Raw genomic sequence first — 21,793 nt, 5'->3', positions numbered from 1 at the left:
GGACCCCTTGCCCTTGGCGTCTCCTGGCTGAGACCCGCATGCCGGGGACGTCCCCAGGATGGCCCCGGGGGCTGGGAGGGGGCTGGGGGCTGCTCCCAGCTCTCAGAGGGGACAAAGGACACACAGGCTTGGGAGGAAGCGAGGGACAGGATCCAGGTCCGGGCCCGTCCTGGCTGGCCTGCCGCATCCCCTCCCCGGCCAGGGAGGCTTATCACCTCCCAGAGGTTCCAGTGCCTCTGCCAGCCGCGGGGTCTCTCCCTCTGGCGCCTTCATCCCCGAGCAGCAGAGACGCCGGGTGCCCTCTCCAGCCCTCCTCCCCTCCCCTCGATGGCCAGTGGGAGTCCTCAGCTCCCAGTTCCTGGAACCAGGCAGAATTAATTCCCACTTGGGCTCTACACAGTTCAGAAAACGGCTTCTGAGTGAAACCCACAAAGTCTGAACAAAGAGGATGCCAAGCAGCCCAGAAAGAAGAGAACCAGGGGCACCTGGTCCTGGTCCCTCTGCACATCTGGCTTGAGACACAGAGAGCATCTCATCCGCGGCTCAAAGAGCAAAGTCCCGCTCACCCCTGAGGGGCCGCAGACCACCTGCCTTGCAGCCGTACACACCCTTGCACACCCCCCCCCCCCACACACACACCCCCAAACACACACAGCAGCCTGGTTCAGCGGGAACCAGCGGTGTTTCTCTCTTGCGAGGTCACGTCCATCATTTCACTCTGAGGCCTCAGCCCCCAGGAGACGCAGCAGAGCGGGCGCGGCTGGAGGGGCGGGTGATCGCACACGTCTCTTGGGAAGGAAGATGGGAAAAGCTCCAATTCTTACTGACATTTGCTCTCCACCCTCACCTGGGCTAGAGAGCTCATTTTACAAGGAATCTGACCCACAACTCTTCCAACCATGTCTCTGGTCCCAGGCGTGACGTCCTGTCAGGGCTCGGCCCTCCATCCTCTTCACGCCACCCACTCCCCCAGACTGCCGGGTACTCTTAGAAGCAGCCTGGCCCCGGCTGCCCTCCTCTGACCGGCTGGCTATCGGCAGAATCTCGTGGTCCTCTGCCCCGTCCTGTCCCCCTGCCTGACACAAGCTCTGAGGGTAACCCGGCCTCCCTTGCTCCTCGCGTCCCCCCAGAAGGCGCCGCCCTCACGGGTGGCAGGTGCGGACACTGGCTGTGGGGCGGGACACCACCCACTGTGGCCACACAGCCCCAGCGTTACCCTGGTCGAAGCCACAGCGTCTGTAATGGGCCAGCGCCAGCTCCTCCACAGAGCACAGGACGGTGGCAGGGGCGGTCCCCCCAGCCTCCAGCACGAAGACAGACTTGCCCGGCCCAGACTGCGGGCAGAGCCGGCCCGTGACGGTCACCTGTGGGGGGGGGCAAGGGGAGGAACACCATTAGCTTTCCTCCTGCTCCAGCCCTGCACACCCGGCTCTGCTACCCCAAGGACACACTGTCCTCCGCCCCCGAAAGGCCACCCATCCTCAGCGCGGTGCCAGGCCATGTGACCCGCACCTTGGTGCCCATGAGGACGCAGGTCACAGCCTGGCCCTCTGCTCTCTGGGGCCCTGACCAGGCAGGGGGACCTGGAAAGGCTGTGAGCTGCTGACTCAGGAGTTTACAGAGTCACAGCCCCTGCCGGCCCAGCCTCCCAACGCCCAGGTGAGGACGGGGGCGAGGCCAGGTCGCTGCCCACAGCAAGCCAGAGGGTCTTTGGAGTCGACAAGAAACACGCGCTGAAAACCTCTCTAAGGCTGTGTTCAGGAATAAAAACAAGAATTCATCCCAAGTGCCCCAAGAATATTTACTTACATGTTTGACGTCACCCACAGTGACTTCTGGGAGCTGACGGAAGAGGTGCGCGTACTTCTGGCAGCTGGGAGAGGCCCGCAGGCGCACGGCCCTCTGATACAGCGAGAGGCGGTGGCCTGTCCGCACGTCCGGATCCGCCAGCCCTGCTGTGATGCACTTGATGGCCTAGCAAAGAGCACGGTGCCTGTCAGCATCCTGAAGTCCCCGTGCAGCATCCCCTCGTTTCATGTGACGGGAAACCCCACTGTTAATTAATCATTCATTTTGCTAATTAGTGGTGGGCAAAGCAGCCCTTCCAGAGACAAGGACATTCCCTTAGGTCCCATGCCGAGCACAGAAGCAGCACAGACCCCGATGCAAATGTCTGGGGCACAAGCAGCCGTGCTCCAGACACTATGTCCTGGTCACATGTGTGGACACAGCCTATCTCAGCTGCCACACCCTCAGGAGACGGAGGAGGCTGGGGAGAGGGACCTGGTCCGGGATGCGCTCGGGGCACCACCCAGGGGCTCGGTATGCAGAGCAGGCACCTCTAGGGCAGAAGCCCGGCCGTCTGACCACCTCCCAGTCCCAGGGAGCCTCATTTACAGGGAGAAGAATCTTAGGTTTGAAGGGGTTATGCATTTTCTAAGGTTATTCAGGGCTGGACAAATAAACAAAAATACTGAAAACGACATGGGATACTACTTCACACCCACTAGGATGACTGTACTCAGAAAAATGGACAATAAAAAGTGTCGGCGGGGATGTGGGAGAAATTGGAGCCCTCGTGCTTTGCTGGCAACAATGGAAAAACGATCCAAATACTGTGAAAAACGGTTCGGCAGTTCCTCACAAAGTGATACACGGAATTACCACGTGACCCAGCAACCTCACGTCCAGGTACACGCCCACCACGACTGAAAGCAGAGTTTCAAACAGATATTTGTACACAGTAGTGCTATTCACAACAGCCAAACAGTGGGAACAACCCAAGTGTCCATCTACAGATGGGATCAACACAACGTGGTCCGTTTACACAATGGAGTATTATTCAGCCTTGAAAGGCAAGGACACTGACACCTGCTACAACATGGATGAGCCTTGAGGACGTTATGCTACTGAAATAAGCCAGGCACAAAAGGACAAAGATTCCATGATTCCACTTCAGAACAGGCAGATTCCTAGAGACAGAAGCAGACTAGAGGTAACCAGGAACCGGGGCAGGAGGGAACAGGAGTAACTGTTTCACAGGAGCAGAGTTCCTGTTTGGAGGATGAAAAGTTTGGGGAACAGACAGTGATGATGTTTGAACAACACGGTTTTGAACTGCTCGGGTCCACATACACACAGATTTCTTCCAATAAAGACTGCAGCACTGCACGGTCCACAGTTGGTTGGATCTGCAGACACAGGACCTCAGAAATGGAGGGCCAACTACAAAGTTATCCGTGGATTTCTGACTGTGCGGGGGCAGGGGGGCTCGGCGCCCCGATCCCCGAGTTGTTCAAGGATCAGCTGTATAATTAACGCCACTGAACTGTATACCTAGAGATGGTTAAACTGCAAGTTTTCTTTGTTATATATATTTACTACAATAAAAGAATAAAAAGTTTTTAAAAAGCCCTGAAAATCAGTGAAGATCAGGCCATCAGAGCCGGGTGGTCCAGAGGACTCAAGCAGAGAATGAGGCGGGGCTGCCGCCAGCTCTGTAGCCCCGTGGGAGCCGGGCTGGCCGCAGGGAGGGGCGGCCTCGGGCTCAGCCTGGCCTGGCCGGCTGGCTGCTGGGCACCTGCAGGCACGAGCCTCTGCTGGGCTGGCAGGTGCCCTCCCTGGAGACTGATGTAGAGAAGGGAAGGAACGGTGACAAAGTAACAGGGGTTATGAGCATGGCCGGGAAGATTCTTGGGAAAAGGCAAAAAGGAACCAGGGTTTTCCATCTGTCGCAAAGATAACCTCGGAGTATGAGTGAACGCTCCTATCAGCAGACCCGAGCAAGGGGAAAGTCTATCAACTCTTTGGAACCTTTATTTCAATGAAAGAGACAGGCAGCGCGCACACACCCTCTGTCCACGCTGGGTGAGGGCCACCAGAGGCCTCTCCTGCCCTGTCAGCCCGAGTCAGCGGAGGCGGGGGCACCACACCCGCCTCCGGGAGAGGAAACAGCTCTCCCGGCTGGAAGCACTTGAGGTAACAAGGCACCTTTTCAGGTTAAGGCAGTAAAAATAGTATGTCATCGTCCACCACCGTGGTCAAATTTTCCAGCTCTCCATCATCCTGATTCACTTGACCTGCCCCTGGAGAAACAAAAGCTCCCAGAGCCGTAGTGCCCTCTGCTCAATGCAAACGCGAGGTTGGCAGGGACAGGGGACCGCAGGTGGCCACACAGAGGGCCACTGTCGCCACCTCGGGAGGCCCCGCCCCGCTGGCTGCAGCAGCTGACAGCCAACGCTGTCCTCGGACTCACAAGGTCCCCGCCACAGAGAAGGCAGAGCCTGGAAGGGAAGGCGCCCGCCCTGCTGAGTCAGACACCACGTCGCATGGTGGGAGGAACGCCTTCCATCCATCTTTCTCCCAGGAGGCCCCGGGCAACGAGTGAATACAACCACCATTTCCAAAACTGTGTGGAGGCGGACACATCTAACCCTCCAGCTCCCTCCACCCCTAGAACTTCATCCCTGAATTCCGACACGATCCTGCGGCCGACACACCCACCAACCCCACTGTCACCCCCATATTCGCGCCCCTGCTACTTCTTCTGGGGTTGGAAGAACACAGACAAAGAAGGATGTTTAAGAAATCAACGTTCTAAATCAACCATAGTCCAATATAAAATAAAAATTAAAAGAAAAAAGAAACCAGGGGCTTCCCTGGTGGCACAGTGGTTAAGAATCCGCCTGCTGGTAGGTTCTCCCTGGTCTATCAGGAAATCGGCCGGCTGTATTTGCAGTGCCCCTCGCTAACTCTGCTCTTTGTTCTCAATAAACTCACTCTCATCTAAAAAAAGAAAAAAAGAATCCGCCTGCCAATGCAGGGGACACAGGTTCGAGCCCTGGTCTGGGAAGATCCCACATGCCGTGGAGCAACTAAGCCCATGTGCCACAACTACACTGCGCTCTAGAGCTCACGAGCCACAGCTACTGAGCCCACGCGCCTAGAGCCTGTGCTCTGCAACAAGAGAAGCCACTGCAACGAGAAGCCCACGCACCACAAGGAAGAGCGGCCCCCACTCACCATAACTAGAGAAAGCCCACGCATAGCAACGAAGACCCAACACAGCCAAAAATTTAAAAATTAATTAATTTAAAAAAAAAGAAACCGATGTTCTAAATCAACCATAGCCCAGTATAAAATAAAAGTTAAGAAAAAAGAAATCAACGTTCTAATTACATTTAGATTTTTAAGGTATTAACAGTTTGCTATATTTTTAAATGTATGCCAAACTGAACAAAGGCTGGGCGGCTCCGCAGCTGAGTACCGGCTCCAGGCGCTTCAGGTGCTGGTGCAAGTTGAGAGCCAGCCGGTCCCACCACCGGCCTCTGCTGTCAGGACAGTACACTTTCTGGGACAAAAGGTTTTCAAGCTCCTTGACGGCTTCCTGTGGCAACAACAAGGGATGCGCATTAGACACCTACACACCAAGCGTCTGCCATTATACTGAGTAGTCAGGAAAATTGTCAAAGTATATCTATACAGCATCCCTCTGCATTCTAAAGTAAGGCTCAGGACGCGGACTGCCAAGTGGGGCCCCGGGACGTCCCTCGGGAGTGGCCTGAGCTCCGGAGGCGCCCCATGCTTCTCAGCAGGCCCCCCACCAGCTTGTGCAGCTCGGCACTCTCTGCAAACCAGGTCGGCAGCACAGGCCAGACACGGTCAGACTCTGGGCAGGAGCAGTGGCTGGGCTGCAGGCCCATGTGCATCTGGGAACCCAGCCGGTCACAGGGCCGAGGCTGTGATGGGCAGGGGTCAGGACAGGAACGAGGGGGTCTTCACCCAAACACCCCACCTCAACAGGGGGACTTTCTGGTCTAGGTTTACTGGTCACGCTTCATGTTCATCTTTGGTGGTTCCCGGATCTCTCTGAAGGATCTAACACATCTCCCGAGAAAAAGGCACAAACCCCATAGACACACTCGCAGATTCCCCGAAGCCAACCCCACAGGGCCTCTGGGGCGGGTCCACAGACCCCTCGTGGGGGACCCACTGGCCCAGCCCTAGCACATTCTCTTTGTAAAACACCATGTTTCAATTACACAAGTGTCAACACAACAGAAGCTCACTCCAGCAATCTCACAACGTTTAATACGAGGAGGGATACGACTGAACTTCTCATTCGTGATTATAAATTATTTCCAGACCATCCACTACTGCTGCCAGGGAAACACAAGCAGAGGTGAGGTTTCTGCCTCAGGGGTTTGGGGAGACCCTCCCTGTCACACAGGCTGCAGAGACCATCAGCGGCTCCCTGCGGAGCTCTGACCGTCACCTGGCCATCCTGGCGCACAGGCGTCAGCTCACAGCTGGCGGAACAGCAGGTCGCCCTCGGCCGTCTTCCTACCGACCAGGAGATGGCAGGTGCCCACGGGAAGCAGGCCCTCGTCGCATCGCCGTGTGCTGACCAAGTACTTGGGAGAAGTCAAGAGCCAGCCCCCTCGCTAAGAGCCGGGGGCGGGGGCTTGTGCACTCACCTGGTACATGTGAAGTCTCTGCAGTATTTCAACGGTTCGGGACAAAATCCTCGTATAAACCCAACCAACGGTAAAACACCGGAGAAAGAGTGGCAATTTCTCGTGGTATCTAGAACAAAGACGTACGCCAGCAGTTTAGCGCTTTGTTTATGTGTTGTAAGACAATCACAAGAAGTGACAGAGCAGACTGAATTCCTACCTTTTAAGAAGATATATTCTGAACACTGCCTGTCGTGGGCAGTTTTCTACACCACAAATCTACGCTCTCACAGCCACCCTTCCGAGGTCCCCCAGAAAGCGGTGTGAAATGAGGGCTGGAGGTCAGCAAATGCCCGCCCTCGGGCCAGACACGGGGCCCCACCTGATTTTATACAAACCCAGCGTATATATACAAACCAAACGTGATTTCCACGTTTCTAAATGGTTAAAATAAGTCAAAAGGAGAAAAATAGTCTGTGGCCTGTGAAAATTACATGAAACTCACATTTCGGTGTCAGCAAACACACCTGCATTGGGACAGCCCCGCCCACTCGCTGGGGGGGGGGATGCGGGCGTGCTCACAGCAGGACAGCAGAGGCCAGTGAGCATGTGGCTGGCAGAGCCTGACCGCCGCCTAGCTGGCCCTCCACGGAAGAGGCTACCAACCTCTGTCTGACAGGAACCCAAGTCCCTTAGTTGTTCTAAGCAGTTAGAACAACTCGGCTAGACAGTAAACTTTGACAGGGACCCGAGAACCACTTCACCTCAGGGACGGGTGGCCTTTCAGTCCGTGCCAAGCCTGCTTTGCACACCGAGCGAGCTCCCTGGCTTCCTCCCAGGCCCCGCTGGCCATCGCGGTGGAGATGTCGTTCAGCATGTGCGCGGCCGCTGCGTACCTGCAGGAGGCGGGGGGGGGGGGGGCCAGGCCATCCAAGCTTCAGGGGTGAACGAGCACTGACACACAAAATTCCACATCCTGTCCACCACATCTAACTCTGCTTTTGAAAATACGAGCCTTACATTTTACCTCGGTAATAATCTGACGTATTACCCCACGGGAGTGGCCTAGAAAAACTCAGACAGGCTACCCAACCGGAAAGATGAAAACACTCACACCGCACTAGTACATAACACATCCCGTTATATGCATGTAATACTGACCCGCGCTTCCTTTCTGACTTTTGATGCTCGTTCATTCAGCAATCTGGCAACCTTGTAAACAGGTAACCGACTTCAGAATTACACACAAGCGTAGGTTTGGTCATTTAATCATTGAGCCAGAGGCAGACAGAGGGATGCTGCCCGAGCTAAGAGAACTATTGGGGATTTTCAAAAATAACTTCAGGGACAGTCTTTGGGAGACGGCCATGCTGAAGTGTTATGAACACACTTCAGTGAAGAAAGACAACTTGTCAGCGCACCTGAGACATTCGCCCAATCAGTTCCCTAACACTTCGAGGGCACAGTCATTGTGTTCCGGACGCACACTTAAAAGAAAAAGCACGCACGAGCAATATGTGCAAATACTATCACGTAAGAGTAAAAGACGGATGTAGAACTGAATCACTTTGCTGTACAGCAAAAATTAACATTGTAAGTCAACTATACTGGAATAAAATAACTTTTTTTAAAAAAAGAGTAAAAGAAATGGCCTCTAAATATAAAAATTTGCTCATGAACGCTTCGATCTAACTCTCTTTTTTTGTTGTTGTTGTTTTTTGTTGTTTTTACGATACGCGGGCCTCTCACTGTTGTGGCCTCTCCTATTGCGGAGCACAGGCTCCAGACGCGCAGGCTCAGCAGCCATGGCTCACGGGCCCTAGCTGCTCCGCGTCATGTGGGATCTTCCCGGACTGGGGTACGAACCCGTGTCCCCTGCATCGGCAGGCAGACTCTCAACCACTGCGCCACCAGGGAAGCCCGATCTAACTCTCTTATAACGTGCAACTGGACAATTCTAAGGTCGATAAGGAAAGAGAAACAGGGAGTGGGTGCCCGGAGGTTGGCCCACCCGGCAGGAGTGCCCTCCCGCCCACCTGAACCAAGCCCCCTCTTCACGAGCCCATTGAGCCCAGCGCCAGCCCCACGGTGCCGCCATCGCCGCCTGCACGGTCACCAGCCCTCCCTCCCGTCTCCCAAACCTCCCCCCCAACCCCCGCGCTGCCAAGAACAGCATCCCTCCTGCACCCCGATCTCTGTCTCCTGCCCTCCGTACACCTGGCTGAGAGCACGGCTTCCCCGCAGCCCCCCTCGAGCAGGGACAGCTCTCCTCACTCAGGGCCCAGACGGATGGAAGCATCCTCCTCCCTCCCACCTCCGCCTCCAAATCCTCCTTTCCTCCTTGAAAGCCCCCACCTCCGAAGCCCACGCCTCCTCCTTGTGGGCACCTGCCAGCGCCCCCCACCCTTGTCCCTGTCCCCTCTGCCTTGGTCTCCCTGGGTCTCCCGCCACGATGGCCACGACTTCAGAATTCTCCACCTCCTTCCTCCCTGATAACACGATTCTCCAACCTCTTCTCAGCCACCCACATGCCCGTGACCACTGAGACCTTCTGTCCCCAATGGACCGAGTCACCCTCAAGATGCTGACTTCAAGCATCTCCTCCACTGATCCCCGCCCCCAATCCTTCCAGCTCGTTCACTGCTGACAGCAGCTCCCCACCTTCACCAAGGCCCCACCTCCAGCACGGTCCCTGTCCCAGCCATAGTGCCTCCTGTCCTGCAGGCCCACAGACCACGCCTGGGGAAGAACACACACCGGCCACAGCCCCACCCTGGTCGGGGTGCCCTGGCCGCTCACTCCTCTGGGCCTGCACCAACTCCCCGAATCGTGCTGAAGACGATCGCAGAGCCAGGCCGGCTGGTTTCGGCACGTGCTCACACACCTCGGCCCAGTCCTGCTCGAGGGGTCCCCAGCCTCCACCATGGCAGCCTCAACCCTGCCCACATCCCAGTCCTCCCGCCGGTGCTCCGGGGCCCAGGAGGTCCCCTCCTCCTCCTCCACCGACTGCCTCTCCCTTTCTATGGGTTTATCTACACGTGCACGTGCACAAACACACACACACGAGTATCTCCTACCCTGAAGACACCAGGGAACTAGACCGCCCTGCCGTCGCAGGCCGCCACAGCAGGGGCTGCTTCTCCGAAGCCCAGTGGGCCATCCCACTCGACCTCACTGCCCTTCCTCCGGGCGTTCAATCGAGCCCCATCCTGACACACCTTCTTCTTCTCCAGGTCCGCCCACCACACACACCCCTGCTTCCCTGCCGCCGCCCATGTGCTGCCCAGCCCCTGGGCGCTGGCTGCCAAGCTCCTTCCTCCTCTTCTCCCTCAGGGACCTCATCCCCGGCCACGTGCTGGTGACTCCAGTTCCTCCCCAGGCCGAGCTCCGTCCTGGGCTCCTGACGGCACGCCCAGTACCACACGGGGCAGCTTCAGTCATGGGGCTGGGGGCATCCCCCCACGGCATCCCAGCCCCCCCCCACATCCCCCATCTCATCTGATGGCGCCACCACCCACACCAAAACTCACTCCTTTCCTCCCCAACATCTCGCACGTTCACTTCTCTACAATGCCCGCCACTGCCAGCCCAGCCAACACCTCCATCCGGACCACCAACGCTCAATTAGCCTCCTGCCGCCCCCCAGCCGCCACTCCACGGGACACTTTTGTAAAACGTGCACCAGATCCCTCGCCTGCCTAAACCCCTTTCCCAGCTCCCCATCCAGCGGATATGACCCAGTCGGCTCACCGGGGCTCTGAGGCCCAGCGTCCCCTGACCTGCGGTCCTGCCCAACCTCCCCTTCACAAGGCCCCTGAGGTGCCGGCCAGAGGTCAGCAAGCTCTCTCCTGCCCACGGAGCCTGGGCGCGGGCACCCAGACCCCTGCAGGACCGGCTCCTCCTCATTCTCAAGCCTCAATTCCAACCTTTCGGGGACACTCTCTGCCTCGCACTATCTACACAGGACTTCTCCAGCCTGCCCCGCAGTTATCATATTATTCTGTTTTCTTTCCTGTCTTCCCCAGTAAAGCGTAACCCCACGGCGGCAAAGACCCTATCTGTTCACACTGCAACTCCACCACCTGGCACGTAATAGGTACTCAACACTCAACCCATGGGCACTGAATAAATGAGGAAAGAAAAGAAAGGATCAATTATTTCAAGTACCAAGGTGGTGGGAAAGGTTCCTCAGGCCAGGTGTCACACTACTGGTGTTGTATAATCACCCTTCCTGAAGTCACTTCAACCAGATTTCATTTCCGTGCTACAGCCCTCTGCATAACAAAAGAATGTTGACTTATTTTTAACATTTATAGGATACTACTTTCTAAAAAAAAGACACGATGGTTTATTTTTTCTCCCTAGCCTCCCCACTTCTGAACTTGTCAACCATGGTTTTGTCAACCATAGAACTGAAAAGCAACCTCCCTTAGATACGCGGTAATGATGACAATTCTACCACTAAGACGCACTGAGCAATCCCCACAGGCCAGGCTCTAAGCACGCTCCACACATCAGCACAGATCTGTGGGAATGTACTATTATCTCCCCATTTTGCAGATGAGTAAACTGAGGCACAGAGTAGATTCATGGTTCATTAGAGAGACCGGAACCTGGCTTCAGAGTTCTCACCAAAGAGAACAGCACCAAGTCACTAAAAACAAAGATGTAAAAGGACATGAGACAAAAGAAAGCACAGTCAGAAGAAATATTCTTACTAGAAGATTTGACTAAAAAAGTTATTCTAACTGAACACAAATAGGATATTGAATTTCCTGATAACTATGGCAAAATGGGCTAAAATCAGTTTATACTGACCCTGTTTTGATACAATAATCTCAAAAGTTTATTTTTTAAAGCACATACTAGACAACAGTTAAACAACTTTCCTAAAATCAAATATCAGAATCAATTTCTGCTAAATTTGAGTCATAAACCTTAAATCAAGAATCAAAAGTGAGGACTTCCCTGGTGGCACAGTGCTTAAGAATCTGCCTGCCAATGCAGGGGATACAGGTTCGAGCCCTGGCCCGGGAAGATTCCCACAGGCCGCGGAGCAACGAAGCCCGTGCACCACAACTGCTGAGCCTGCGCTCTAGAGCCCGTGAGCCACAATTACTGAATCCCGTGTGCCTAGGGCCTGTGCTCTGCAACAAGAGAAGCCCGCGCACCGCAACGAACAGTAGCCCCCGCCTGCCAAAACTAGAGAAAGCCCACGCGCAGCAACAAAGACCCAACACAGACAAAAGTTTAAAAATAAATAAATTTTTTAAAACAACGATTTTGGCTATGAACTCATGTTTCTGTTGTGGATGGCAAAAAATAATAACAAAGCCTTCTACATAAACTTTAAAATACACAGATTTCATAGAGAGCAAACACGCCCTTACCTGATGAGATCCTCTCTATCCTGGAAGATTTGGGTTTTCCGACTGACGGTATACCTGGGAAACTCCATGCGGCCAAGGTTGACCAGCAGTACCGTAGAAAGCTGGCCCTGCCCGCCACAGGCCGCCTCCTCCTCTTCCACCTCGTGGGTCAGTGAAAACAGCAGCAGGACCCGGGAGAACACAGCCCGGGGGTCTCTACACACTCTCAGAGACTGTCCCGCCCAGTCTTTAGCTCTGAAAAATACATGATATGGAAATAACTCTCTGGCTTTTAAGCATTTGGATGTCAGATTTCACAAATTATTTCAAGCTAAACAGCATGCATTATTCTAAGCCTGAAGCAAATCTCCCACCTCCAACTGTGTGACTTAAAGCATTTCTTAACCTCTTTGGGGCTCAGAGCCCCACCTAGGAACACGGTGAGGATTAGATGAAATTGTATCTGCAAATGATTTCACGCACTGTTTGCCTCAATAAAAGAGCAGGATAGGGTTTACGCTGGTCCTGAACATGTGAAATACCAAGAAAACTCATGAAAGTGTTATCTATTTGACACTAGCAATTCTCAAATCTTGACTCCAGTGACACTTGAGATGAAATAATAGGTATTTATGTAGAACGTCGCTACCAAAGGCTCTTGGTAAGGCGGCATGTGAAGCCCAGGGCCCTCCGGCTCCAACAACTGCAACACCACACACGGCAGGGTTTCGCTATTGACATCCGGGCCGGGTAACTCTTTCCTGGGGGTGGGATGCCCAGGCTGTGAACTAGAGGATGCTCAGCTGCGTCCCTGGCCTCCGTTCACTAAATGCCTGTAGCACCCACTACCCACCTTAGTCAGGACAATGAAAACGACTCCAGACGATGCCGGGTGTCCCCTGGAGGGCACAGTCGCGCCCAGCTGAGAGCCACTGGTCTAGTGGAGGACCTCACACTTTCCTACCAGCCCAAAAGCCATTAAGTCAAAAGCAGAGTGGCATCCCTGGGGCGTGCAGAGATCAGTGCCACCACCAGAGCCGAGAGGACACAGGGGTGGGATTCCCATCACACCACCATTTACTTGAGGACCATTCACCGACAGAGACTGCCAGAAAACACCCTCCTCCTCCCTCTCCATGCAGAGTCCCAAGGAGGTCCAGCGGACCAACATTCCAAACTCCTATAAGAATAGTAGTTAAAACTGCATTTTTCTTGAATAATAAAATATTAGAATTTGCCAAGGGCCTAGTGCCTCTAATCTCTTGCCTCCTGATTTTTCTTGGTCCTAGAAATCAGTGTGGTATCTTAAGAATTAGGAATAATAAACCAAGAAAGAATCCAGTCTTTATAATAATGGTTCACCGCCTTCTCAACCTAACTGCAATTGAAAAAAACAATTACAATCTGAAAATACGTACCACCCATCATAAGAGTTAATGTGTGCTATCAGGACTTTCCTGGTGGCGCAGTGGTTAAGAATCCACCCGCCAATGCAGGGGACATGGGTTCAAGCCCTGGTCCGGGAAGATCCCACATGCCATGGAGCAGCAAAGCCCGTGCGCCACAACTACTGAACCTGCGCTCTAGAGCCCACGAGCCACAACTACTGAGTCCTCATGCCACAACTACTGAAGCCCGTGCACCTAGAGCCCGCACACCGCAACAAAGAGCAGGCCCCGCTCTCAGCAACTAGAGAAAGCCCATGCGCAGCAACGAAGACCCAACGCAGCTTAAAAATAAATAAAAATAAATAAATTAAATACGTGCTATCAACATTTCAAATGTTTTTACTATAACAATAGCCACAAAACCTTTTCAAAATCACTGCACCAATGCCAGGCTGATTCTTGCGCCAAGTGCAGACTGAAGGCTGTTTGGCCAATTTGAGAAACGCATTCACCAGCTGCTGCTTCTGCCCATTGGGATTCACCAAGTGGAAGGTCTTTGCCAGGGCTTTCAGTTCCGGAGCAGAAAGGAGCTCGAGCACCTCAGACAGTTCTTGCAACTCAGATTCTGAAATATTAAAAAAAAAAAAAAAAAAAATTTGAAGTACTTTTAAATAAGCTTACTGTTTTCTAGATTTATTTACTTTAAGAAGAAAATTCACATGCAAATAAAATGAAATGCTACTGTAGAAATTTTAGTTTGCCAAACTGATTGTTAAAAATTACGGAAAACAGATATTTCACAAAGGCTATAAAACAACAGAACTTCTCAAAGAAAATCTGAATAAAATAAAGACCCACATGGATAGCCACTGGTACATCGCTCACAACAGAACCTACGGCTGGGCCTCTCCAGAGCAGGTCAGAGTCAACTGTTCATCAGCTGTCCTCTCTCCACACAGGCCTGGGGCTGAGAAGACTTTCATGGGGTCACTTGCTCGGCACACATGTGTACATCACACTATTAGGGGACCCAGACAGCAAGCCTGACCTCCGGGATGCAGCTGAATCAGAGCTGGCTGGTCTCTGCCTTCACAGCATCCACAGCTTAGGGCAGGGCCATCTTCCTCCAGGCAGCAAGTCCTCACTGGGTGTACACTGCCTGCCAGGTAGCACCTGCCCAGGGCATACAGTGAACAAGCTGCATCTGTGCCCACAGGGAGCTTACCTCCTAGCATAATAAATGTCAGGGGTGACAACTGCTACAAAGAAACACAAAGCTGGCAGCAACATGGACGGACCTAGAGATGATCATATTAAGCGAAGTAAGTCAGAAAGAGAAAGACAATTACCATATATCACTTATATGTGGAATCTAAAATATGACACAAATGAACATATCTATGAAACAGAAACAGAATCACAGACATAGGGAACAGACTTGTGGTTGCCAAGGGGGAGGGGGGTGGGAGGGATGGATTGGGAGTTTGGGATTAGCAGATGCAAACTATTATATATAGGATGGATGAAAAACAAGGTCCTACTGCATAGCACGGGGAACTATATTCCATATCCTGTGATAAACCATAAGGAGAAGAATATAAAAAGAATACATATATGTACAACAATCACTTTGCTGTACAGCAGAAATTAACACAACACTGTAAATCAACTATACTTCAATAAAATTTTTTTAAATAAATAAATAAAAGGAGGAAGAATGAACTAGGAAAAAAGAAGAAAGAAAAGCAAAGCTGGGCAAGGCAAAATGGACTGGCAGGAGGTGGCCGTATTTGACACTAGGTGGTCATGCAAGTCCCTGACAAGGTGACACGGAGCAGAGCTGGATGACATGAGGGGGTGAGCCGAGTGGGAGCAGGCACAGGCTCTGAAAGAGGGGTGCACTCAGCCAGAGCACCCAGGGAGCAGAGTGAGGGGACGGCCAGGGCTACACCCCACTGGGCTGTGCAGACCACGGTGGGACCTGGGTGGGACTGAGGGCAGCGTTAGGCCACTGGGGTTCTGCTTTTGTTGCTTAACTGTCATTTAAAGGTAAGTCAAGGCTCAGGGCTTCCCTGGTGGCGCAGTGGTTAAGAATCCACCTGCCAATGCAGGGAACACGGGTTCGAGCCCTGGTCCGGGAAGATCCCACATGCCGTAGAGCAACTAAGCCCATGAGCCACAACTACTGAGTCTGCGCTCCAGAGCCTGTGAGCCAACGAAGAGTAGCTCCCGCTCGCCGCAACTAGAGAAAGCCCGCATGCAGCAACAAAGACCCAATGCAGCCATAAATAAATAAATTTATTAAAAAATAAAGGTAAGTCAAGGCTCAGCTGGCTTGCCTGTTACACCTGTAGATTTCTGGAACCTGCACCTAATCTTCCGGGTCAGGTGAGGACACAAGCTCTCCAGTGCCCCTGATGGCCTGATGTGAGGGAACCCGGGGTCCCGCTGCCTGATCCCTTACAAGCCCTCACATCCACGGAGCCTCCAGGCCTCCCCCCCAAGGCTCCCCACTCCCCGCAGCCAGGCCCACCACGTCACCCTAACTGCACTTACTTACTGCTCTGCACTACAAACTCTGCCGCACAGAAACCGTCTGGCTTTGGCTTGATTCCCCTATTTCAGTCTAAACTGTGAACAACTTGAACCCAGGACTCACATCTTTCATCCTCCTTATACCCACGTTTCCAGTACAATATTGTACTCAACACATGTAGGGACCTAGTGAAAGCTACTGATGAGACCACCAAGGTTACCTCATATTCACATGGGCTTAAATCAGTGAAACAATTCCTGAGACAATCAACCTGCAAATTTTAAGAGCTGCCTGTGTATGCATGGGGGGCAAATTAAGGTTTTAGAGGCGATACTAGCTTCAAACAAACCAGCTTTGTTCCATCATAAAGATGAGAAAACTGGGTAAGATGAGTCAAGCTCCTGCTGGAAGGAGAGCCAGGAGGGATGAGTTTCCCCTGTGGACCCAGACACCCATCTATCCCTAGGTGACTTTACGGGACTAAGCCTGGGACCATCAGAACACAGCAGCAGGCAATCTTTTGTTATCCTAGGAGTCTTAACTCAGGCTGAGGATGGCTTTAACAACACATGAATAATTTGTTTTCCTAAGAAGATTCAAAACTCAATTTAAAAAGACACACACAATTACTATTTACCAGGCACCAGTCAGGAGATGACACCAAACTAACATCACCCTCATTCTGCAGAGACTGGATTCCCTACGTCGGATTTTCAATTTGGTTCCCCTGGACAAACCGTACCCGTCTGCAGGAAGCCTGCATGAGTCAACTCTCTAACCACCGGGGTTAAGTCAGCGGAGATCTCTTCATATTCCAGTTTGTTCATCTTAATCCAGCCGAATTTACGTTGAAAAAGTCTGACATATAACTTCTGACCGCTAGCTGCAACAAAGTTGACAAAAATAGTGAAAAACCTTCTATTTCTTCTCGAAAACATATAATTTACTTTTGTAAACTGAGGTGAGTAAAACAGGCTGTTAGAAATACACAGAGGCTGACTCAACGGATCTTCCAAGAAAATCGTTTTCTTCCTTAGGAAGACGTAACTTATTTCAAACACAGAGTCCCGTGGCGATGTCTCCTTGGCCTGTATGCCTGTCACTGCAGGACAGGAGAAGCATGAGGACGCAAAGCCAGCCCTGCCCCCCCAGTTGTGCAAGTCTTTGGAACTGAGACTCCCTTTTCTCTTCTATTATAAAAAGGAAGGGGGGGGGGTGGGCAGTAACACCATCTTCCCAAAGTTGGTGAAAAGATTAAACACGATGAGGTATTCAATAATTAGTGTATAAACCATAAAAAAAGTTCCAAAGTTGGTAATGATTATAGGCCATTTAAAAACCTAAGACCCGGGTTCCCCACTTTCTAGCCAACATTTCTACTCCCTCAAGAGAAACCCCCCAGGGTTCCCGTTATTTTGTTCTCTCCTTTCGGTTTAATATGCATTATTCTATTTTTGGCTGAAAATCATCTGAAAAGAATTTTCCAAAAAAAGTCTAGCTTTGGTGGGGTGGCCATCTCTAAGGCAGTGATCTTCACCAAGCTATTTAATTAATCTGGTCTCAAGTTTTCCTATTACCCAAATTATCTTTAAATTTCTAACTCTAAAATGGTATGGGGACTTCCCTGGCGGTCCAGTGGTTAAGACTCCACACTTTCACTGCAGGGGGCGTGGATTCGATCCCTGGTCGGGGAACTAAGATCCTGTATGCTGCATGGCGCAGCTGAAAATTTTTAAAAATAAAATAAAATGGTATGACTGTATTTGTTACATCTTCAACATTTATTTCCCTTTTTTCTTTAAAGAGGCAAAATCGACTTGCAGTAGTTATTTTTACAACAGAGACACTGTAGATGATTCTCTGTGGAGAGCAAGGCATAAGAATCTGCAGAACTTACACTAGGAAACTGCTCCTACTTCTCAATCATACTGAAGCCAGGGGCCACCAGCTATTCAAACAATTGCTCACATGAATGCAAGCAGCACCCAACCAAAGATCTGTGACCACCCCGGATACGACAGTCAGTGGGGGTCATTCACACCCACATCGGGGGAGGCCAGTGCAAGTAGAGATGGAAGCTGTGTGGACACTTTATAAACTGTGCAAAGGGCTTCCCTGGTGGCACAGTGGTTAAGAATCCACCTGCTAACGCAGGGGACATGGGTTCGAGCCCTGGTCCAGGAGGATCCCACATGCCGCGGAGCAACTAAGCCCGTGCGCCACAACTGCTGAGCCCGCAAGCCACAACTGCTGAAGCCCACGCGCCTGGAGCCTGTGCTCTTCAACAAGAGAAGCCACTGCAATTAGAAGCCCGCGCACCGCAATGAACAGTAATCCCCGCTCGCTGCAACTAGAGAAAGCCCACGCGAAGCAACGAAGACCCAATGCAACCAAAAATAAATTTATAAAAAAGAAAAAAAAAAAGAAAAGAAAAAAATTTTTTTTATTATGTTAAAAAAAAAAGAACTGTGCAGAGAAGTATCACCCACATGTTAAAAACTAACACAAGCAGAGCCATAGTTTCCTTGTGTGAATGTAAGACCGAAGCCTTTCTCTTAACCATTATTGGTAACACTCAGGATTTCTTTTTTTTTACTCTACTGGGACTCAGGCCTGCTACTATTACTAGAGGTCAGCGTGGCCCCCAGTAAGCTTTTCCTACTCAGGAGGTACTCAGTTGCACAGAGCCATCAAGGCCCTTTGGATGAGCAGCCATCAAGGCGGGTGGGGGGGGGGCGCTCTTGCTCCAAACCTGCGCTATTGGCTCACAGCCACCACCGGCTGCCAAGGAGCTGAGGCATGTTTTTAAACGTACTAATTTACAAAATTTAAAAAGACCAAAAAAGTTTTTAATGTACCAATTTAGCTTGAAAGTTTCCACTTCCTGCACACCCTGACTTTAAAAGGTAGAGTCCAGGCAACTAAAATATTGTTGGAGGAAAAAAATATGCCTGAGTATACCTTGGTTTGTTTTTTCCCTGTATTTTATTTTCACTTTTGAGGAAATGGCCTGCAAAAACAACAAAACCACCTAACAGTCAGCTTGATTACGTGCCCGAAATGCAAAGTACACTTTCCTAAATCACACTGTATTTTTTTTTTCTAATCTGGGAAAGGTTGTTTTACAACCATCAAATATACAAAAACAGGACAAACAGCTGCTTCCAATACAACCAAAGTACAGCTTGTAAGGATGATACTGCAGAAGCAGACATCACCAGGCCCAAAAATCTTGTCTCTTTTACAGGCATATCTTTCTCTAGATGAACTTTCATTGGCTGTGGGTCCCATGAGTACTCCCAGGGGACTCCCAAAACCACACCGACTGCTTGTGGTCATGAGATTTCTGCCTATCACATCTCAGACCAAATCAGGGCAGCAAAGGGGAAACAAAGCCTCGAAAGCAAACACGTTCAAGATACCTGATAATTGATGAAATTTAGTTATAATGCCCTTCTCGTGCTCATCAAAGAGCATCCTGTCTTCTTCATTCTCAAACACGGCTTTCAGCACCACGAGGAAACTCCGAAGGTAGTAAGGATGGTCCGGCGGTGCTGGACTTGTTACACGGGAAACATCACAGCTTGACCCCTGCTCCAAAGGAGTTCGGTCAGTGCTTTCATTCTTTAAGCCACTGTCACCCTCTGGAGGGAGTGCTTGGCTGTCACTCCATATAGAAGCATCGTGTGTAGAATTATGAGATTTTGCCTCCCAATGTGATGACTGGGTTGGAGCTTGTGAAACAAAAGTCATTTTTACCTCTTCACAACCACCTCCTTCACAGTTTTCAACACCTTTATCATCTGTTCCTTTGATACTCTCCTGCTTTGCAAGATGGTCCTCTGAAGCAGACTTTAATTTATGTCCAAGAGTTAAATCTGGTGAAAGTAACACGGGAGCATTATCTGAGAAGGTGGGGGTGAGAGTTGATCTCCCACATTCCTGTGCAGCTGTTAGGCCTTCAGCTTCCATTATTGTAGAGCCTCCCACAATATGTTCGGGAGTGCTTGGTGCCTCCAGAGAATTACAGGCAAACATGTTTTCCTTTTGAGAACTATTCTCCAAAAGCTGATCCTGGCCTTCCATCTCTGAACACTGATCCACCAGGCTCCTAACCCCTGTGGACGAGAAACTCTGTGGACTCTGATTGGCGAATCCCTCATTCTTATCTATTGATCTTTTAGCCTTTATGTATCTTCTGGACAATTTAGATGACAGGCTTCCCAGAGGGATGACTTTCACATTATGATGTCTCAGCCCATCTTGATTTCTGCACACTGCGTCACCATTACTCTTAAAATAGGGGCTGGTCTGCTGTTTTATGCCCATTTTTGCTGAATCGCTTTGGCCAGGGGTTAAATTGATCTTTGATGGTGACGACTTCTCTGGCGTTACATCTTCTAAGGCAATATTGGTCAAATCTACTGTGGACACATTTGAACTTAAGTCAGCATGCCCAGGGTCAGCTGGAGTGATGTCACCGTTGTTAGCACACATTTCATCAAGGTGACGGTTTAGGTCATATCTTGGCACCATTTTACTACAAATGGGGCAGGCAAGTTTAACAGGTGGTACATTGTTAAAAAACGCAATAATAGAGTTAGATTCATTTTTTTTAGTTTTGCTGCTTGATAAACTTCGAGGTCTTTTTTTTGAGGATTTCCCTACAGACATCATGAGTATTAGAAAAACTGGGTGTTTCAAGTAGTAAAACACAAGAAATCAGCAGGGAAAGACAGCAATGATTTACTTTTACTCCCCTGAATTGAAATGATAAAAAGTAGGATTCTATTGGACTTCATGTTATTCATTTAGTCAGTTTCTTCTCCCTACAAAATAAAACGCATGTGGATTAATAGCATTTTATGAATTCCACAACAGAGGGGGTAAGCTCTAAAACGTGCAATGGCAGAATCCCATGGGATGAGAAAAACCCTGCGCTTGGAACATAAGACCAAGGCCTACTCTCAGCTGTCCACGCGACCTCAAGTGTGTCCCTTAGCCGAGAAATGACATGGGGATAAGTTCTAAGACTTCTCTTTAAGATCGAAAATCAGCCGTTTTAAAAAGGGAACATCTGACTATGCCAGGTCCTTTTTTAAAAGCACCGCATCATTAACTTTTTCCAGGAGAGAGAATGCCTATCCCGCCCTCACAGGCCTGCACAAAGAATCGCCCAAAGTCTCGGGCATCTGTCCATGCTTGGACGCCCCCCCGCCCCCGCCGTCCCCCCGCAGCTCTGGCCGCCGAACCTAAGGCTCGGACTCAGCCACGCCCGCCCTCCGCGCGGGGCCGCGACCGCACACCTGGGATGAGCACCTGGGATGTGCACCTGGGGCTCCGCCGCCGGCTCGGCTGACCTCCTCCCGCCCCCTCCCTCCCTTCCTCCCCCCCTTTCCCCCCTTTCTGTCCCCGCCCCCACCCCCTCCCGGCCTCACCGCCCCGAGCCGCCAGCTCTCCCCACCTCCCGCCCAGCGCCCGCGACCCCGGCCCGGCCGCCCCATGCGTCCTACCTGCTCCGCGCGCCAGGCATTCCCAGCCGATCCCCGCGGCTCGACCGCCACAGGCTCAGTCAGAGGAGGCTCGAGCGATCGATCGCCCCTCCCTCCCACTTTAAAGGCATCCCGGGTCCAGGGAGGCTTACCCGGTGGAGGTCAACCGAGACTCTGCCCCTCCTACCCTCCGCACCTGGGGGAGGCGGGCCGCCGGGAACGTGGGCAGGTTGCTGGTCGGGGTGCATTTGGAGTCCGAGGAAACCGGCCTCCTGGGAGGAGACACAGGCGTGGACTCGACTTAGCCGGAAAGCGCGTGCTGGGGTTCCCGGAGGAGATGCCGTTCGCCGCCTGAAGCAATAAATTTAAACATAAATGTTTCCTTTGCAATAGATGCCCATAACCTCAAGAGCAAAGAAATAGATCAAGAACAAGGACCTACTGTGTAGCAGAGGGAACTATATTCAATATTATCTTGAAATAACCTATAATGGGAAAGAATCTGAAAAAGTATATATACTTTTATACATACTTATATATATATACATATAAA

General features: G+C 51.4%; 1 protein-coding gene across 3 annotated transcripts in view; it reads right to left on the bottom strand.

Moving 5' to 3' along the window:
* Positions 1 to 21,582, bottom strand: part of FAN1 (FANCD2 and FANCI associated nuclease 1) — a 28,470-nt gene extending 6,888 nt beyond the window's left edge. Inside the window, exons 1-10 of one of the 3 annotated variants that reach the window (XM_079914813.1) lie at positions 21,262 to 21,582; positions 19,171 to 20,577; positions 16,491 to 16,631; positions 13,636 to 13,837; positions 11,846 to 12,079; positions 7,220 to 7,351; positions 6,477 to 6,585; positions 5,267 to 5,386; positions 1,810 to 1,974; positions 1,217 to 1,364 (exon numbers count right to left, since the gene is read on the bottom strand). In XM_079914813.1, the coding sequence (XP_079770939.1) occupies positions 1,217 to 1,364; positions 1,810 to 1,974; positions 5,267 to 5,386; positions 6,477 to 6,585; positions 7,220 to 7,351; positions 11,846 to 12,079; positions 13,636 to 13,837; positions 16,491 to 16,631; positions 19,171 to 20,425 (2,506 nt within the window). In that variant the 5' untranslated portion in view covers positions 20,426 to 20,577; positions 21,262 to 21,582. Of the gene's footprint in view, positions 1 to 1,216; positions 1,365 to 1,809; positions 1,975 to 5,266; positions 5,387 to 6,476; positions 6,586 to 7,219; positions 7,352 to 11,845; positions 12,080 to 13,635; positions 13,838 to 16,490; positions 16,632 to 19,170; positions 20,578 to 21,054; positions 21,085 to 21,261 lie in introns of those variants that run through there. The other 2 variants (XM_079914814.1, XM_079914815.1) reach the window with 2 other exon arrangements.
* Positions 21,583 to 21,793: the final 211 nt, after the last annotated feature.

This window comes from Stenella coeruleoalba (genome assembly GCF_951394435.1).
Source record: "Stenella coeruleoalba genome assembly, chromosome: 2".
NCBI lineage: Eukaryota > Metazoa > Chordata > Mammalia > Artiodactyla > Delphinidae > Stenella > Stenella coeruleoalba.
Note: the sequence above shows the minus strand (reverse complement) of the source record. Positions and strands in the feature narration are given on the sequence as shown.